The 18,130-nt window shown below is 33.4% G+C and overlaps 3 protein-coding genes and 1 pseudogene across 3 annotated transcripts; 3 read left to right on the plus strand and 1 right to left on the minus strand.

Moving 5' to 3' along the window:
• LOC141676916 (cytochrome P450 76A2-like) overlaps positions 1 to 4,330 on the minus strand; it is a 29,170-nt pseudogene extending 24,840 nt beyond the window's left edge.
• Positions 4,331 to 10,347: 6,017 nt separating this feature from the next.
• On the plus strand, positions 10,348 to 11,776 carry LOC141680632 (uncharacterized). Its single transcript, XM_074486806.1, has 2 exons — positions 10,348 to 11,227; positions 11,370 to 11,776. The coding sequence occupies exons 1-2, from the start codon at positions 10,348 to 10,350 to the stop codon at positions 11,774 to 11,776; spliced, it is 1,287 nt and encodes a 428-aa protein (XP_074342907.1).
• Positions 11,777 to 12,024: 248 nt separating this feature from the next.
• On the plus strand, positions 12,025 to 12,944 carry LOC141680633 (uncharacterized). The gene is made up of 2 exons (XM_074486807.1): positions 12,025 to 12,143; positions 12,266 to 12,944. The coding sequence occupies exons 1-2, from the start codon at positions 12,025 to 12,027 to the stop codon at positions 12,942 to 12,944; spliced, it is 798 nt and encodes a 265-aa protein (XP_074342908.1).
• A 47-nt stretch (positions 12,945 to 12,991) lies between these two features.
• LOC141680634 (uncharacterized) lies at positions 12,992 to 14,857 on the plus strand. Its single transcript, XM_074486808.1, has 5 exons — positions 12,992 to 13,122; positions 13,225 to 13,292; positions 13,399 to 13,629; positions 13,719 to 13,838; positions 13,893 to 14,857. The coding sequence occupies exons 1-5, from the start codon at positions 12,992 to 12,994 to the stop codon at positions 14,855 to 14,857; spliced, it is 1,515 nt and encodes a 504-aa protein (XP_074342909.1).
• Positions 14,858 to 18,130: the final 3,273 nt, after the last annotated feature.

An 18,130-nucleotide genomic window follows, 5' to 3' on the forward strand; every position in this document is an offset into this window, starting at 1 on the left:
CGGAATTAAATATTTTACGATATATACTTATCGTACAACATCGCTACATTATGCGAAAATTCAACAACTACGTATTATGGCAAGCATGGTATTTATACAATGATAGTAAAACAATCCTTTCACAACACAACAGTAAAATGGAGTTGGGTTTATAAACTTTCCTGGGTATCTCGAGGTGGAGGATGGTCTAGGTTCCGCTCGGAAATCTATACCCATAAACACAATTCGCTTCGTTAGGTCCCGTTCTAATTTACGGCGACTCGTACTCTTGTGCTACTTATTATGCACCCTCTCAACTTGTATTACCCTTATTATTCCTTTAAGTCATTATTCATATCATGGTCGCTTTATTTTTCTAAGTATCTTAGGTTCATTTTCATTTTCGTCGTCGGCTCCGCTTATGGATTCTACATTTTCTAATCGCGCGTCCTCGGCTCCGATATTTTTATAAAACTGAACAATCATAATTTTTACTTGAAATTTTTATGGCAGTTAGGAAACTCAATATGTTACTCTCTGTAAAAATTTCATGATTTATGAACACTATTAAGTCGATCCTTTATATTTTCAAAGTTCGTAATTCATAGCAGTTTTTGTCGCGTAAATCACTTTTAGTAAAACGACCATAACTTTTGATCCGTAAATCGGAATCAAGGGATTCAAGCGCCTAAACGATCCTTATAACAGTTTTTATCATAAACAAGGGTTATTTTTCAAGAAACTACAGTTTACATCTCCGGGACTTTCTGCAGAAACTTAAAGTTACGATTTTTTTTTAAACGGTATTACGTTAACGATCGGGGTCTCGTTTACGCCCTAACTCTTAACACAACCACCAACAATCATCATTTCATCATCAACACACAAACTCCTCTCAAGAACATCATGTTCTTGAGGCAACAACAATCAACCTTAAATCTAATTAACTAAATATCAAGATTTCATCACTACCACTTCTAAAACTAGGTTTATAACTACATACTAAATGGAGCTTGAAAATGAATCTTAAATAAAGTTGGGCCAAAGATTTTTACCTTTCTTGAAAGCTTGAGATATGTTCTTGTGTATGGTGGAGTCTTGGAAGTGCTTGGTATGATTTTTGGAACCTAAAACCACCATGGAAATCAAGATTCCAAAGAGGAGTTACTATCCATACTATTCACTAGTGACTTTCTTGATTTTATTTCACCCATCAAACTTTGATAAAAAGAGATGAAAGAATTTTCTTACCTTAGTTTGATTGTTAGGAAGCTTGAGAATTAATAGGATGATTTTACCATGGCTAGATTTTGAGATTTGAATTTGAATTCCTCCCTTCTTTCTTGAAAAGCCGAATGGAAGAATGAAGGGCTGGGGGGTTTATGCTTGCTTCTCTTGGTTGCTTCTAGGAAATGGGGTGGTGATATCTTTCACTTGATTTTTATTCTTCCTAGTATATAATCCTAGGTTTATTCCTTGTTGCAAATCTTGGGGACAAATCCAAGTAGCTTGCTAGCTTACAAGCTAAACTACATGTGTTAGCTTCCTTAGCACACTATTTGGCTAGCTTGCTTGATCATCCTATGGTTAGCTCACTATTTGATTAAGTATCAATGGTTACTTTCTTACCATGGTTAGTTAGTACGTTACGTTTATTTAATCATTTACGCGTTCGCTCAGTCGCTTAAGCGTTTTCGTAATACTTACTCGTAAAATAATTCGCGACGTAATTCCTTTCTTATTTATTCCTTATATTTTGAATTATCATACTTGAATATAAATCCGTAGGGTTTTAATCTTGTAATTATATTGTGATTCCCGTAATCCTCGATGAGTCCTAAATACGGTCGTTTTTCAAAGTTCGTTTTCTTCGAAAACTAATAGCATTTACATACACTCATTTGGTACATATAATCATAATATTAACTCTGAAACTCCTTTTCTCATGCATTACATAGTGTGGGCTCAAAAGTTTTTTCCCGTCCGTCAGGGTTACTATTCATTAAACGTTTTACAAGGTATCTTTTAAGTCACTCTTCTCTCGTGCACGAGATAACCAGATTTTCGAAGTTCTATTACGGTCTAGCTCCATACTAACCAGACGATATATTCCCCCACGTAGCTCTCCTTTCATCTGAACCATACGGTCTCTTTCGATTTCCATAGCTCCCCCCACTAGAACATCTGTAGCCTTCTGAAGCTAACTGGCCGATAGATATTAGATTCTTCCTCAACTTAGGAACATATCTTACCCCGCCAAAATTATGAATTGCTCCATCGAACATTTTAATTTTCACTATTCCAATCCCCTTCATCTCACAAGTAGACCCATCAACCAAAGAAACTGTTTCATTCTTTGTTTCATGGAATTCCTCAAAATGCTCTCTCTCGGAACATATATGGTAAGATGACCCTGAGTCTAATATCCATTCCCCTGGAAAACTAGTGTCTCGATTGAATACGGTGCAAATATCTTCATAATCGAGAGTAACCACAGTCAATGATGCATCCAGGTTCCTCTTATTAAGCGGACAATTCGGCCTAATATGACCCCACTCCTTGCAACCAAAGCACTGCTTGTCCCTTTCACTGTATTTGTATTTACCCCTGCTATTGGCAGATCCCCTCACAGTACCTCTTCCTCTATTATTTTGACTTTGCAAAGCCAAAACTGTCACGTCGTTCCTGTCACACTCCGGGTTCTTTCTGCTAGTATTGGACAAAAGTGCTGCCTGAACCTCCTCCATCTTTACGGTGTCCTTTCCGTACAAAATGGTAGTGACCAAATTATCGAGTGACTCCGAAAGCGAAGTAAGAAGAATAAGGGCCTTATCTTCTTCCTCCATAATCACATCAACCTTTTGAAGTTTATCAACAATACCATTAAACACATTCATGTGCTCAATAATATTGCCATAGGCTGCCATCCTCAGCCGGTACAACTCGCGTTTCAGATTTAAGTTTGTAGTCAAGTTCTTCACGAGATACAGAATCTCCAACTTTGACCACAACTCTTTCAGAGTGCTTTCATCCACAACATTATTAATAATGTTATCTGCAATACATAGTCTGATGGTACTCATGCATTGCGACTCAATATCCTCCCAATCTTCATCGCTCATCTTTGCTGGTTTCCCTCTTTTCCCTTCAAAGCCCTTGCTTGCTTTTGTTGGGTTAGGATATCCATTACTCTTCTCTACCAAAGAGTAAAATTTTCTTTACCATCAAACTGATCCACCCTGAACCCTCCAATATTTGCCATGATCTTCCCTTGCACACACAAAACAAGTTAACCAGCTAAATCAATTGGCCAGGTAAGTGTAAGAAACAATGGGAGCTCTTCCGGTGCCAATTAGAGAACCAGTTTTCTTCACGACTTTCCTTTGGCACCAATTATTTAAGCCGACCTCAACCAGCTCTCGATGCCATTTGTTGGGAATCTACCCCGATTCCCGGCGTCTGCAGAAACGTTTTTGTATACCCGTGTGCTCAGACCCACAAATATTATGATGATAATGAAAACAACAAATCAACAATATAGTAAAAGAGACAAGAGATTTTAATGTGGTTCGGCAAGCCTACATCCACAACAACTTCACTAGATAACAGAGATTACAATATCTGGATATGCGAGCCTGAATTCTATACTCAAATTCAGTCTACTAGCATATCTATTATGTATATCCCGCACTCACTGAAGTGTTTCCCTCAAAACCTCCCCCTATCACTATTTTACGAAAACCTTTCCTTCTCTCCCTCTTAACCCCGGACAGTGCCAAAGGTCTTCTCCTGCTGCAGCGGGACCACCTCCGATGGCTGCAGCCAACCCAAATATCCTAAGGGATAGTTTAGGCACGTGGACCTTCTATCTCGACACTTCCTGAAAGCAAGCTAAACTCGGACTATCTAGCATCTATATAAAAGGAGAAAGAAAAGAAATGTGTAATTAGAAATGAAGGGGATGGGGGTTATTTATATGGGAGAAAGGTGGGTGTCCCTTTCTCCTTATCAATGTGCGACAAAGAGTGAAAGTGAGGAAACTTGGTTTTAGGCTTAAAACCCAACAATCATGGTTTTTGAAAAACTCTTCTGCTGCACCAGCAGAAAGAAACACCATGGTCTTGAGTAAACCAAGATTTAACCACACAACAGGACCATATTCTTGTCTTAGTGCTGCTAGACTCCTGTGGGGAAAATTTCCAAGATTGAAAAGATTACTAAAAATTGGCCATCCCCTAGGACCAGGAGGGAGCTTAGCACTTCTGTCACTATTCTTTCTCCTCAGGTGCCAAACAAGTGAAATAAAATTTATCAAGGCGGACCAAATGACATAGTTCATGTTCCACTCCATGCTTAATTTAAATATCTGATGTTCGAAGTCAACTTATAGTTGCTTATATATGTAGAGTGATCAGCTATATATCCAAGCCTTTAGCTGAAAAATCTGTATGAAACAGCTGTAAGGACTATAAAGAAATGAAATTTGTACAGAAAAAGTTGAATATCATAGCAGAGACTGAGAGCAATAGATCAATATATACTCACCATGTATAATTTGATGATAAAAATATCAAAGTACCAAATTTCGGTACTTACGGAAATAAGTTGACTTCTATTCTCTATAAACTTTGTTTTTGTTTTTAACACAAATCGACTTCCACTCTTTGTAAATTTTATTTTCTTTACAAACTACTAAGTAAATTACTCACAAGAATTGACTTATATCTCTGTAAATTTTATTTATTTATAAATTATATTAAAAATTTATTAACCTACGCTAAATTAAGTGAAATAACACATATTTACTTTTATTTTAAAAAACTACTAACCGCAAAGTAACTACTAACACGGGCCCGTGCTTCGCACGAGTTACTGTAAACTTTATTTTCAGTAGTATTATTTTAAAAATAATTAAGTAATAGCAAATGACTTTAGTAAAATTTATTAACTTTTAAACTGAAAATTATTTATTTAACGATCGTATTTTTTTACTGTCCATCACAACGTTTAATTACTTAAAATTAAAAAAACATATTTTAACAATAACAAATTTATGGGCTGTATTTAGATTATATTAAGTAATAGTAAATTAAGTTTAATAACATCTATTTACTTTTAATTTGTAAATTAATTTTTATCGATAATTAGGTAATATTAAATCAACTATATTGAAAAGGCTAATTATGAGAGAATTATCAAATAATATTAATTAATATTAAATTATTTAAAGAACAGATATTTGGTTCGTAAGATAGAGATACAATTCGTTTTACAAAAATAAAACTAATATGTTAGATTTCTATATCAAGTAAAACAATGAAAACTAGAATTATAGTGGAAAATTTCATAACTGGTTTGATTCTTTTTAACCACATAAATATTTTTGCAAGTACCAATTTAATATTTGATATTAATATATTAATTTTAATTCGTGTTTCGCACGGATTATGAATAATTCTCTACAAATATTAATTCGATATTTTTAGTCTCGGGCCCGTGTTTCGCACGGGTTATCAACTACTCCCTATGTCCCTAAATATTTTTCCCTTTTGTGTTGGACACGTTTGCCAATGCACACTTTTGATTGTCAATATCTTTAATTTCGTATTAGTATTAAATATAAAAACTTCATTGTATTAAAGTACTCATAAATACGAATACGACAAGATCACTCGTGACTATATTTGATCTTATAGATTAGACGTAAATTAATACAATCGCTTACCATGAATAGTGTAAAAAATCAAAATATGAGATTTTTTTTGGGACGGAGGGAGTATCAACTATCTATACTAATAAGCGAAACCATGTTTAGGTCCTAAATCTTGGTACTCACTAAAAAAATTCTACAACTATTTTTAAAATTTTATGTAATAAAATCTCAACCGACAAAAATTAACTTCTTCACTTTGTAAATTTTATTTTCCTTCAATTTTTATTTGTTGTTGAACATCCAATTGTCAGTTTACTTTAAAATCATCGTATTAGTAAGTTAAAATGTCAGATTTGTATAAGTAAATAATTAGGTTCATGCATAACTAGAACTATACGGTGAAATTTTAGAGTTACACTTAACTTTGATTTTTTAACTACATATTTTAACAACATTTTACCTATTATATTTATATCTGTATTTTGCATGGATTATGAGTTTCAGTTGTATGCAAATAATAATGTGAAATTATTATTTTTAATTTCGGGCCCGTGCTACGCACGGGTTATTGTAACTTTACTTTCAGTAGTATAATTTTAAAAATAATTAAGTAATAACAAATGACTTTAGTAAAATTTATTAACTTTTAAACTGAAAATTATTGATTTAACGATCGTATTTTTTTTACTGTCCATCATAACGTTTATTTAATTAAAATTAAAAAACATATTTTAACAATAACAAATTTATGGGTTGTATTTAGATTATATTAAGTACTAGTAAATTAAGTTTAATAACATCTATCTACTTTTAATTTATAAATTAATTTTTATCAATAATTAGGTAATATTAAATAAACTATATTGAAAAGGCTAATTATGAGATAATTATCAAATAATATTAATTAATATTAAATTATCTAAAGAACAGATATTTGGTTCGTAAGATAGAGATATAATTCGTTTCACAAAAATAAAACTAATATGTTAGATTTTTACATCAATTAAAACAATGCAAAATTAGAATTATAGTGGAAAATTTCATAACTCATTTGATTCTTTTCAACCTCATAACTATTTTTGCAAGTACTAATTTAATATTTGATATTAATATATTAATTTTAATTCATGTTTCGCACAGATTATGAATAATTCTCTATAAATATTAATTCGATATTTTTAGTCTCGGACCCGTGTTTCGCACGTATTATCAACTACTCCCTATATCTTTAAATACTTTTGCCTTTTGTGTTGGACACGTTTGTCAATGCGCACTTTTGATTGTTAATATCTTTAGTTTCGTATTAGTATTAAATATAAAAACTTCATTGTATTAAAGTACTCATAAGTACGAATTCGACAAGATCACTCATGACAATATTTGATCTTATAGATTAGACGTAAATTAGTAGTAAATCGCTTACCATGAATAGTGTAAAAAATTAAAACATGAGATATTTTTTTGGACGAAGGGAGTATCAACTTTCAATATATTCCTAAACTTTGCTAGCAAAGAAAAAAACAAATTACACCAAATACCCTCCTCCTAAAAAAAAGTTATACTAGATTTTGGCTATTTTGGTAAAATCACTTATATTATGGATAGTCCAACTTTTAATGGGTGACCCATCTTAACTATTTTTACACACTTTTGGGTTGAAAGTTGGATAGTCCAACTTCATGGATAAAACCCATATTTATATTTGGAATATCAGATCAAATATTGTTATGAAGCCTATCATTACTCCTTAAATGAAGTAAATTTAAAATTCAAATTAAAAAAATGTTTCAATCAACTGTAAACTTAAAAATTTGAATTCAAATGTATACAATCAACATCTCAGTTAACAAGGAATCAGTTACACGAATTTGATCTCATTCTTGCCATCTCCTTCTTGCCATGAATGAAGAAAATAGTCTGAATGCACAGAAATGGCCTAACAATGGTCCTTTGGCTCCTTCTTCTTCACAGAAAGGTAACACTTTATATGCATCTAATGATACTGTTTTATCTCCTTCTTCGTTACCAGGATTTCGATCACGTATTTTGAAATTGTTAATGGCATGAACTGATGTAGGTAGTAGGAGAAAAAGAACCGGACAGATGTTTACATATTCAGTTGGTAAAGAAAACTCTGCTAATGATTCTACGGTTCTTGAGAAACACAATCACAATATTAATGGTTCTTCTGATTTAGGTATATTTTTATATATGTCTTGCATAGTAATCTTAATGATCTAATTATGTTTTGTTTGGTAGGTAATAAAAGACAACCTCTTGGCCAGTTGTCTCAAACGTCTTCATCGAAAGGTTTGGGTATTTTTTATTTGTTTCAAGATAGCATGTAAAATATACTGCATTATGATCAATATTATTTGTAGGCTTGGATGAACGCTTTTTGCATGCCAATAAGAATTCACAGTCACTATTTTCCGGTTTAGGTATGTGTAATGTGTGTCTTTTAAATGTAGTCATCTTAATGATCTAATTCATGTTTTGTTTTGGTAGGTAATAAAAGACAACCTCTTGGCCAGATATCTCAAACGTCTGCATCGAAAGGTTTGGGTATTTTTTGTTTGTTTCACTAGCATGTAAACCTAGCCTGCATTCTTATCAAAAAAAAATTATAGTCTTGGATGAACGCTTTTTTCCTGCCAATATGAATTCACAGTCACGGTCTTCTGGTTTAGGTATGTGTTATGTATATCTTTTAAGCGTATTCACCTTAATGATCTAAGCCATTTTATACTTTTCTAGGTATTAAAAAAAATCAAATCCAGTTGTCTCAAACGTTTTCATCAAAAGGCTTGGGTATTGCGTTGTTATTTCTGTAGACTGTAAAATACACAGCATTATGATCAATGTTTTTTACAGGCTTGGATGAAAAACTTTTGCATGCCAATAAGAATTATCAGTCACAAAATAACCATGATTCATCAAGTTTAATATACAGCTCTGTAACAACTGAGTTGACACATTCTCTAAAGGAAGGACATGTCAGCCATGAATCGTCATCAGGTAAGTTTAACGATGTAGACGTTTAAAATTTTAATTTAAGCAAATGATATTTCCTCACATTTATAGGTCATAAGCGGTTCTGTCCTGGCCCATTGTCTCCTTCTTCAACGCCTAAAGGTATGCATTTTTTTAAAAAGATAGTACTGCAACTAATCCTGAATTACAATAGTTTATTAGCAAATTTGTTTACAATAGGTCATAAGCGGATATGTCCTGGACCATTGTCTCCTTCGTCCACTCCTAAAGGTCTGCCATTTTTTAAACGTATTAATGCAACTAACCTAGATTAATTCACAAATCAAACTAACAAAATATTTTGAGCATATTTTCAGCTTTGAGTACAAAAACTCTACAATCTTCTGAACAATCTAAATTGTTCAGTCAACGTTCACTTGATGAGAATGCAGACCCCAATGTTTGAGCATCAATTAAAAAAGGTAAATATAGTATTCCATTCACTTGCATTTTTTTTGCCAACATATATCTTGCCCGTTCATGCATGTTTGACAATATTTGTATATTAGGTTTTCAACGTCATGCAAATAATCCTGCAGTTACTACTACACCATCACAGCGAAGGCTTAATTTATTTGATTTAACACCTCAATCTGGATTGACGCGCATAAACTCATCGGCTAATCCATATAGTCCTAAACAGTCAGCGTCTTCAGGTATAACTATTAATTTTCAAAAACTTTATAACTTTCGGATAGTTAGTAGTAGTACATTTAACTTTTTCAATCCATGTTTGTCAAGTTTTGCAACAAAGTCCAGTAGCTCGAATATTACAGAATAGGCCAACAATGGCTAAGAAACACAGTATGTTTAAGCTCCCTGCATCTAGGATAATACCAAGCAATAATCCAAACTTAAATAAGAACGATCTGGTTCATTTTGGTAAGAATTTACAATCCCCGTCAAAGTTACACAGTAAAGACAAAAAGGCGCAGATTGATGCTCGCATTACTGAAAATTCTACCATGGCTAAGAAAAGAGAACGACGAAATACAATATCAATTACAAATCCAGAGACTGAGGATCTTGGTATTCCACTACCAGGTCGTTTTCAATATTAATATATTAATTATTTTATCTGTAGTTCTTTCATTATTTTTATATTGATATTGTTAAATTTAAAATTGTCTGCAGAATGGTTTCCCCGTAATGAAGGTTAGTTATGTCTGAATATCTTTTTACTTTTAAAGGCATTTATTCTAGCATGATATTTGTTTTTTCGGCAATTTTTCTCGAAGTGAATGTTTGGTACAGAAGGAACCTCTGCAAGAAGATTAAATCTGATGGATGCTTTCAATAATGCAAGTGATGTAGTACTGGAAGATATGCCGAAATATGAGCAATATGTAACTGGTAATGTCACATTCACAGATTGAATATTCTTCGGATAATTTGGGAAACATCCATGAAAGATGAATGTTGATAATTTTACATCCTGAATGTTTTTACAGATGATGAACTTGATGCAACTGAAAGCCAAGGAGAATATTCATCAGACTGTAACGATGAATATATAGATGAGGATTTAGGTATATGGAAATTCAATTAATTCACCTATCCACTTTCCAGAAAGAAATTGACGAAAACATATACTAACCTTTTTAAATATTTTTACAGATTTTTGGAAAGGATACATGGATCTTGGACCACAATAAAAAATATGTGGAAAATGTAAAGCAAGGATGTGGAATGAAGAGAGGAACAACAAATCAAATAAAAACAGTCCACCTACATTCTCAATTTGCTATAAAAATGGTCAGGTTGAACTTACTAAAGAACGTCCTCCTCCTCCTTTCCTCTACTATTTGCTTTCTGGATCTGAAAAGACTACTCATTTCTTGAAAAATATAAGGACATACAACTCCTTATTTCAATTTACCTCACTTGGAGGTAAAATAGATCGTAAAATCAACAATGGAGGAGGTCTGTATTGTTTTAAGCTGAAAGGTCAAAATTATCATCTTATTGGAAGTCTTAGACCGAAGGAAGGACAATCACCAAAGTTTGCTCAGCTCTATGTGTATGATATTGACAATGAAATACATAATCGAATGGACGCGGTCCCTGGATCTGATTATCTTGATCCAGAGATCGTCGAAGGACAATTAAAGATGTTGGATGAGAATAATAAGCTCTCTGAAGGATTCCATTATGCACATGATCGCCTTAATATTCCGGATACAGGTGATTTTAGTTTGATTCTGGTATCTTCAAAATCTGCATCCGGCAGAAAAAATCAGGTTGGACCATCCAATGAAGTAGCTGCGTTAATTGTTGGTGACAGTGATGATACATGTCCATTCAGAGACATTGTAGTTGAGACAAAGCAAAAATTTCTTAAGAGAGTTTTTGAAACATGCAAGCACTTCATGTCTCTGCAGTATCCGTTACTTTTTCCGTATGGTGATGATGGATTCCATCTCAATATACCGTTGAAGAACAAGAAGCAGAACATGCCTGCTGAATCGGTTAATGATCAACATCCTGACGAAACCAGACACCGAACTACTGTCACAATGAGGGAATACTATTCCTATAAGCTTATGATACGTCCTAATGAAGGTATTATCCGTTACATTTTTATTCATGTTAAATCCAGGAAATTTTTATCTCATACGTTATACTATTTATGCTGTTTTAGGAATGAATCTACATCTTGGTGGTTGTCTTTGGCAATAATTTGTTGTCAACGCATTTGCTGCAGTAGAACAATACAGATTGGACTGGATTAGAAACCACCAAAGCACCATTCGTTCAGATTTGTACAGGTCTATTCGTGATTCTCTTACTAAAGGTGATACAAATCCTAGAAACATTGGTAAGAATGTCATATTACCAGCAACCCATACAGGTTCTCAACGGTACATGAACCAGTATTTCAAAGATTCTTTGGCTATTTGTCGTACGATTGGACATCCATCATTATTCTTGACAATGACATGTAACACTCAATGGCCGGAAATTAAACAAATGATGGAATATCTTCCCGGAGTGGATGTAGCTAACAAACCCGGTGTGATAGCTAGAGTGTTTAAGCTGAAACTTGATCAACTCCTAGACCTTATAAAGAAAAAGAACTACTTCGGGAAATGCATTGGAGGTTTGGCATGAATTTTTAAGTTTGCATGACACACATTCATTATTCCTAAATAAATTTAAATTTAACAATAGTCTTTTATGCATTTAACATGTTTGTTTTTTAATTTTTTTTATTTTTAATATCATTTATGCATGTTATTGAGTTCCCAAATCGTGGACTTCCTCATTATCATATGTTAATATGGTTGCACCCGCAAAGCAGACCACAAAATGTGTGACAGATTGATCAGTTGATATCTGCCGAAATACCAGACAAAAATATGGATCCTATCGGCTATAACGTAGTTAAAGCGCATATGATACATGGACCATGTGGTAAAGATTTTTCTAATTCTCCGTGTATGGTGAAAGGAAAGTGTGGACGTCATTTTCCTAAAAAGTAAGTGTATGTTAAAAATATAGGAATCCAAGCAAGGATTTTAAATTTTAATTGAATACTGTAATTTATCATATACGCGGAAACAAGCATCGCTTAATTTATTCTTTTTTCTCTGCTTAAAGGTATAACGCAAACACTTTCTTCGATGATTGTGGATTTCCTGTGTATCGTAGAAGGCGGACTGAAGCAAGTGTTTTAAAGAAAGGATTTCTTCTTGACAACCAGTATGTTGTACCATACAATAGAGATTTATTGTTGCGCTTTCATTGTCATATAAATCTCGAGGTCTGTAACTCCTCGCGATCTTTGAAATATCTTTTTAAATACTGCTTGAAAGGTCATGATACTGCCACAATACTTCTTAGAAAGAAAAATAAAAAAGATACACCAGATGAAATGACTACCAAAGCAAAGTCAATGGATGAGATCAAAAATTTCCTTGATGGTCGTTATATATGTGCGTCGGAAGCAGCTTGGAGATTGCTAGGTTTTGACATACACCATCGTTTCCCTTCTGTTGAGCGCCTACCTGTACACATGGAAGATGAGAAATGTGTTTCGTTTAAGCCACACGATGATCTTGGAGATGTTGCTGAAAGAGCCAAAATTCGGTTTACCAAACTTGAAGGCTGGTTTGAAACAAATAAAAGTTTCCCAGAGGCAAGACAATACACTTATGAAGAATTTCCAACATATTTTACTTGGAAGGCAGACTTATGTAAATGGAAGGCACGGGAATGTGGTCAGGTATTTGGTCGATTATCAGACGTTCGCTCGCATTCCGGTGAAACATTTTTTTAAGGATGTTACTCATGCACATCAAAGGTGCCACATCATACCAATATCACATGAATGTTAATGGATTTGTTCATAATTCGTTTCAAGAAGCGTGTGACGCACTTGGACTTCTAAAGGACGATAGACAGTGGGATGTTGCTATATCAGAAAATGCAGTTCATGCAATGCCACGTCAACTCAGGTAGTTATTTGTGCATATATTATCAAACAATCAGGTTGCTGACCCTTTAAAACTATGGAAGAAACATTGGGAATCCATGTCTGAGGATATTCTGTTGATCAGAAGACGGATAACCAATAACAATGAAATGCATCTTAATCAATCAGACATTCAGAATTTTTGTTTGGCAGGTATCTTCTAAATTGGTTATAATTCAACAAAATTAATCTTTAAAGTTATACGATACATTTAACCTATTAATATTTTCATTAATTCTGATTTATAAATATATTGCAGAAATTGAAAAACTCTTTAATGATGTTGGCAAAAGTCTTAAAGATTACAACTCGATGCCTTTTCCTAATGACAGCTTTATGCATGGACTCGATAAAAGATTACTGTCTGATGAACTTTGTTACAACAAGGAACACGAGCATGATGAACATGACAAACTTTATAAATCACTTAATAAAGAGAAGCTCCATGTCTACGCTTCTATTATTGACAGCGTTGAAAATGGCAAAGGAGGTATTTTTTTGTATACGACAGTGGAGGATGTGGAAAAACTTTCCTGTGGAATACTCTTTGTTGTAAACTACGTAGTGTTGGAAAAGTAGTTCTTCCTGTTGCCTCTTCCGGCATCGCAGCTACGCTGCTTCCCGGGGGAAGAACAGCTCATTCAAGATTTCACATTCCGTTGAAATTTGATGAGTACTCGGTTGCCGGAATCAAGCATGGTACTGAACTTGGTTAATAATTGAAACATACCAATTTGATTATATGGGATGAAGCTCCCATACAGCACCGACATGTTGCCGAAAGTGTTGATCGCAGTTTACGAGATATTATGACATCAGTGGATCCTGAAAGAGCCAGCCTACCATTTGGCGGTATAACTATTGTTTTTGGAGGAGACTTTCGACAAATCCTCCCTGTGATACCAAAAGCTTCAAGAGCACAAGTTGTGAGTGCTTCTTTAAATAGTTCAAAGATATGGGATCATTGTCGGGTATTCTTACTAGAAAAAAATATGCGCCTTTCCTATGGGAAAACAGAACAAGAAAAATATGAAATCGCAGAATTTAGCAGGTGGGTACTTTATGTTGGTAATGGTACTCTTCCCAATGTTCATCCAGATGATATAATCAGTGATCCGGAAGTAGTGATTCCGGATAAATTTCTGATTAGAGCAAGAGAGAACCCACTAAAGGTTGTTGTTGACGTAGTTTATCCCGATCTTGCAAAGAACATAAAGAATGCTGACTATTTGAGGGAAAGATCAATTCTTACTCCAACGAATTCCATTGTGGGTGATATAAATTCATACATTCTTGATCAGGTTCCAGGAAAGGAGCACTCTTATTTTAGTCAAGATTCTTTGGTAGACAGTGAAGGTGATAACAATGATTTTGGTTTTGCTTTTCCAATTAAATACTTGAATTCCATTAATATGCCTTGCCTTCCAAAACATCATTTGAAAATTAAAGAAGGATGCGTGATTATGCTCATGAGAAACCTCAATCAGATCATGGGACTTTGTAATGGGACAAGAATGATTGTCAAAAGGTGTTTGCCCAATAGTATAGTATGTGATATACTTATTGGTTCTCAAGTTGGAACAACTCACATTATTCCACGGATAGAAATGGAACCTTCAGATACTCAATGGCTATTTGAGTTCAAAAGAGTTCAATTTCCAGTCCAGTTGTGTTATGCTATGACGATTAATAAGAGTCACGGACAGTCACTTCACTAGGTTGGACTTTATTTGCCGAGATCCGTATTTACACATGGACAACTTTATGTTGCTGTATCGAGAGTTACTTCTCCTTCGGGCTTACATATTCTGATTGACAGTGATAGTGGAGGATATACAAATGTAACGGCTAATGTAATTTTTGAAGAAGTTTTCTATAATTTGCCGAGCAAAGATAATCAAAATCGGTGACTGCACAATTTGTATTTATCTCTAATAACAACTTCTGTTAAAGAATATCTTGCTAATTTATAGGGTGGATATGTATCACTTACTTTCCTAATCTTGCAGTTATTCATTATTGCCTTATTTAAAGCCTAATTTATAGTAATATGAAATCCATATTTGATCTTCCATATGTAAAGTATTTTTACAAAGATTTGAACATAATATTTCCACTTTTTACATAGTGTTGATCAATATTTATGTATCTTTCTATGAATCATTAAACAATATTTGTTAGTCTATTATACATTTAATAGAAGAAAATAATCCATTTTGAGCTGCCTCCATACACTAATCAAAATTAAACAAAGCAATCGAATGTAACATAATTTCAATTGACAATGCTTAAAAATGGATACAACATTCATAAAATGACAAATAAACGGAGTATAATACTCGCACTTAGCAATATACTTTGAAATACTTGATGGAATTAGAACATAGTTTATGGTAAATTATGAAATACCAGAGTAATAGAAACCTTTACAATGTCTTTTCGAAATATCATACATGACAAAAGCAAGTTCAATCAGCTTAAGAGATAGCTGGTTACTTAATTTCTACCGGGAAAGCTAACATGAAATACGACATCATCTTCTTCCAAAAGGGTGAAAACCAGAGTTTCATTCAAAGATACATGGTTATCTCTTGCAAACTGGTTCCATCCTCCTGACATCCTAAAAGTTCTGCCGGATATCACAATCGCAACGCTCCATTCACCGTCTGGAGTCCTCAGGACAACTCTGTCGCCAACTTCAAAAGACCAATTTCGTGGACTGCTATGTTTTGGGATAAACTACAGAAAAAGAGTTTTTATGAAACTGATTAATCCAACACAATATCAACAGCGAACTATAATTGTTATTTACAGAATATTAGAATAATACAAACACTATAATGTTACAGCGAACTATATTATTAACAGATTTATACATTTCACGTACCGGTCCATGAGTTGTGTTGTCCACATTGGATTGGCTCATCACAGATGTATAATTGATAGAATCAATGTTTAGTCCTGCCTGCTGTAATGTGCTCCACGCCAGCCTCCAGATCAAGCTCATCGTTCTCTGGTTCCTCAGGTTCGATATCATTTTCCATTTCTGTCACATTCAAATAAACATTGATTAATCAATTTAAGTAAACAATGGTCATATTTATTATATGTAAAAAAATAATTAAGCAAATTGATAGATGAAAATAGATAGATTCGCTGCATAATGCAAATTAAGAATTTAAAAAGAGCACAATGACCTGTATCACTTGAACGGTTGTCCATCGGCATAACTTCGACGTCTGAACTGTTAAATACCATGATTAAAAAGTTCCCATTGCCAAAGCAAGTAAGTAGGATTTTATCAGACTCAGTTAAACCATAGTCAGCCATAAGATCCGTTATGCCATATATCTTCCGAATATTTGGGAAACAGGTTATGTCATACTGATCTCCATTTATCAGAAAAAATGATATATTAGGTGGAAGCACTTTTCCAAAATGTCTCCAGAATCGTCCCGGAATTGGCTGAAAAACACAAAAAGGTTAAAGCGCATTATACCACCTAGGCAATATAATCCAACAAACAAATATTATGGTAGCTTTACACTAAAATTAATATTTAAAATTTTAAAAATTATATGAAATAAGTAAATTTTAGTTACATGAACACCTGCTGACAAAAACAACATAGAAAACATTGGTTTTCAGTTACTTATTATTTCTCCAAATTTAATTTCCTCACTGTTGAGAAACACAAGTATCTTCCACCTAAACCCATTTGTGAGATCTGAAATTACAATTTAATTCAAATTACAGGTTGAAAAGTATACTACTATAATAAAGAAGGTACAAATATGATTGAGTTTTGGAATTGAGAATGAGAAAGTCACCTTGATCATAAAACATGCCACGTGGTATAGTTTGATTCAGGAAATAAATCACCTCACTTAAGTCATCTTTCAAAAAACTTGCAAAGAACTTTCCATTTCCATTATAAGAGAAAATCATTATTGATCCAAACAAACCACGACAATCCCTATTAAATTCTGACATATGACAAAGAGATTGTTCTGTTTTCCTAAATCGAACATGTGACTCATGTCCAATGGCTATTTGTATTACAACAGTTCCCGGTATCTTTGACCGAACAGCCGTAATGAAACTTTCTGGTAGCCTCTGCGATAGGATTAAAAAATTTTATAATTTAATATGGCATATGTATCAAATACTTAATATGTTTCGAACATAATAAGCATTAAAAGAAATCTCACCACAGAATCAACCTCTCTGTCCTCTCTAAATCCAGGCAGAAAAACAAGGAATGAAGGATAGTCCTTGCTATAATACTTGAGCTATAATGTAAAACATAAATTATAGAATAAAAAATTCAAGTTGATTTTTAAAACCGATCTTACGGTTAAATGAGGTTAAACTATATATATATACATAAAAGGACTGTTAAAGAATGGAAATAATAGTTTTACTAACAATGCTTGAATCTTCCAGTAACTTTATGTTTGTTCGTCGTGCTTCCATTTGTTCACGGGTATCTGTCATATACATATTAAGTAATATATTAGATTATTAACTGATTAAACATTATATGAATCTAATCCCAAACTGTTCACCAGTTTGTACATTTGTCTACTGCTCTCTCATAAGAGTTTGTTCCAATAATTAACTGTAATCGTCTTAATACATATCACAAGTACAAACACTAGTATACAAATTCTACAACATACATAAGAACTTAAACATACACAAAATATATAAAGATGTAGAACATACAAAATCTACAAACATACATAACAGAGTGTATACAAACAATACTCACAATACTCACAATACTCACTATTTTTCAGTGATAATCTAGCCCGTGCATACAATACTCACAACTTCAATCCTATTGTCAATACCAATTAACAATATTCATGGGTCAATACAACACATTGAGCAATTATACGAACTTATTGATATTACCGAACCAGATGAAGTTAAATCAAACTTAGTTAGTGACAAATTTGAGTGTTAATTGAAAGATAAACCTTGAA

Source organism: Apium graveolens, chromosome 8 (assembly GCF_009905375.1).
Source record: "Apium graveolens cultivar Ventura chromosome 8, ASM990537v1, whole genome shotgun sequence".
Classification (NCBI taxonomy): domain Eukaryota; kingdom Viridiplantae; phylum Streptophyta; class Magnoliopsida; order Apiales; family Apiaceae; genus Apium; species Apium graveolens.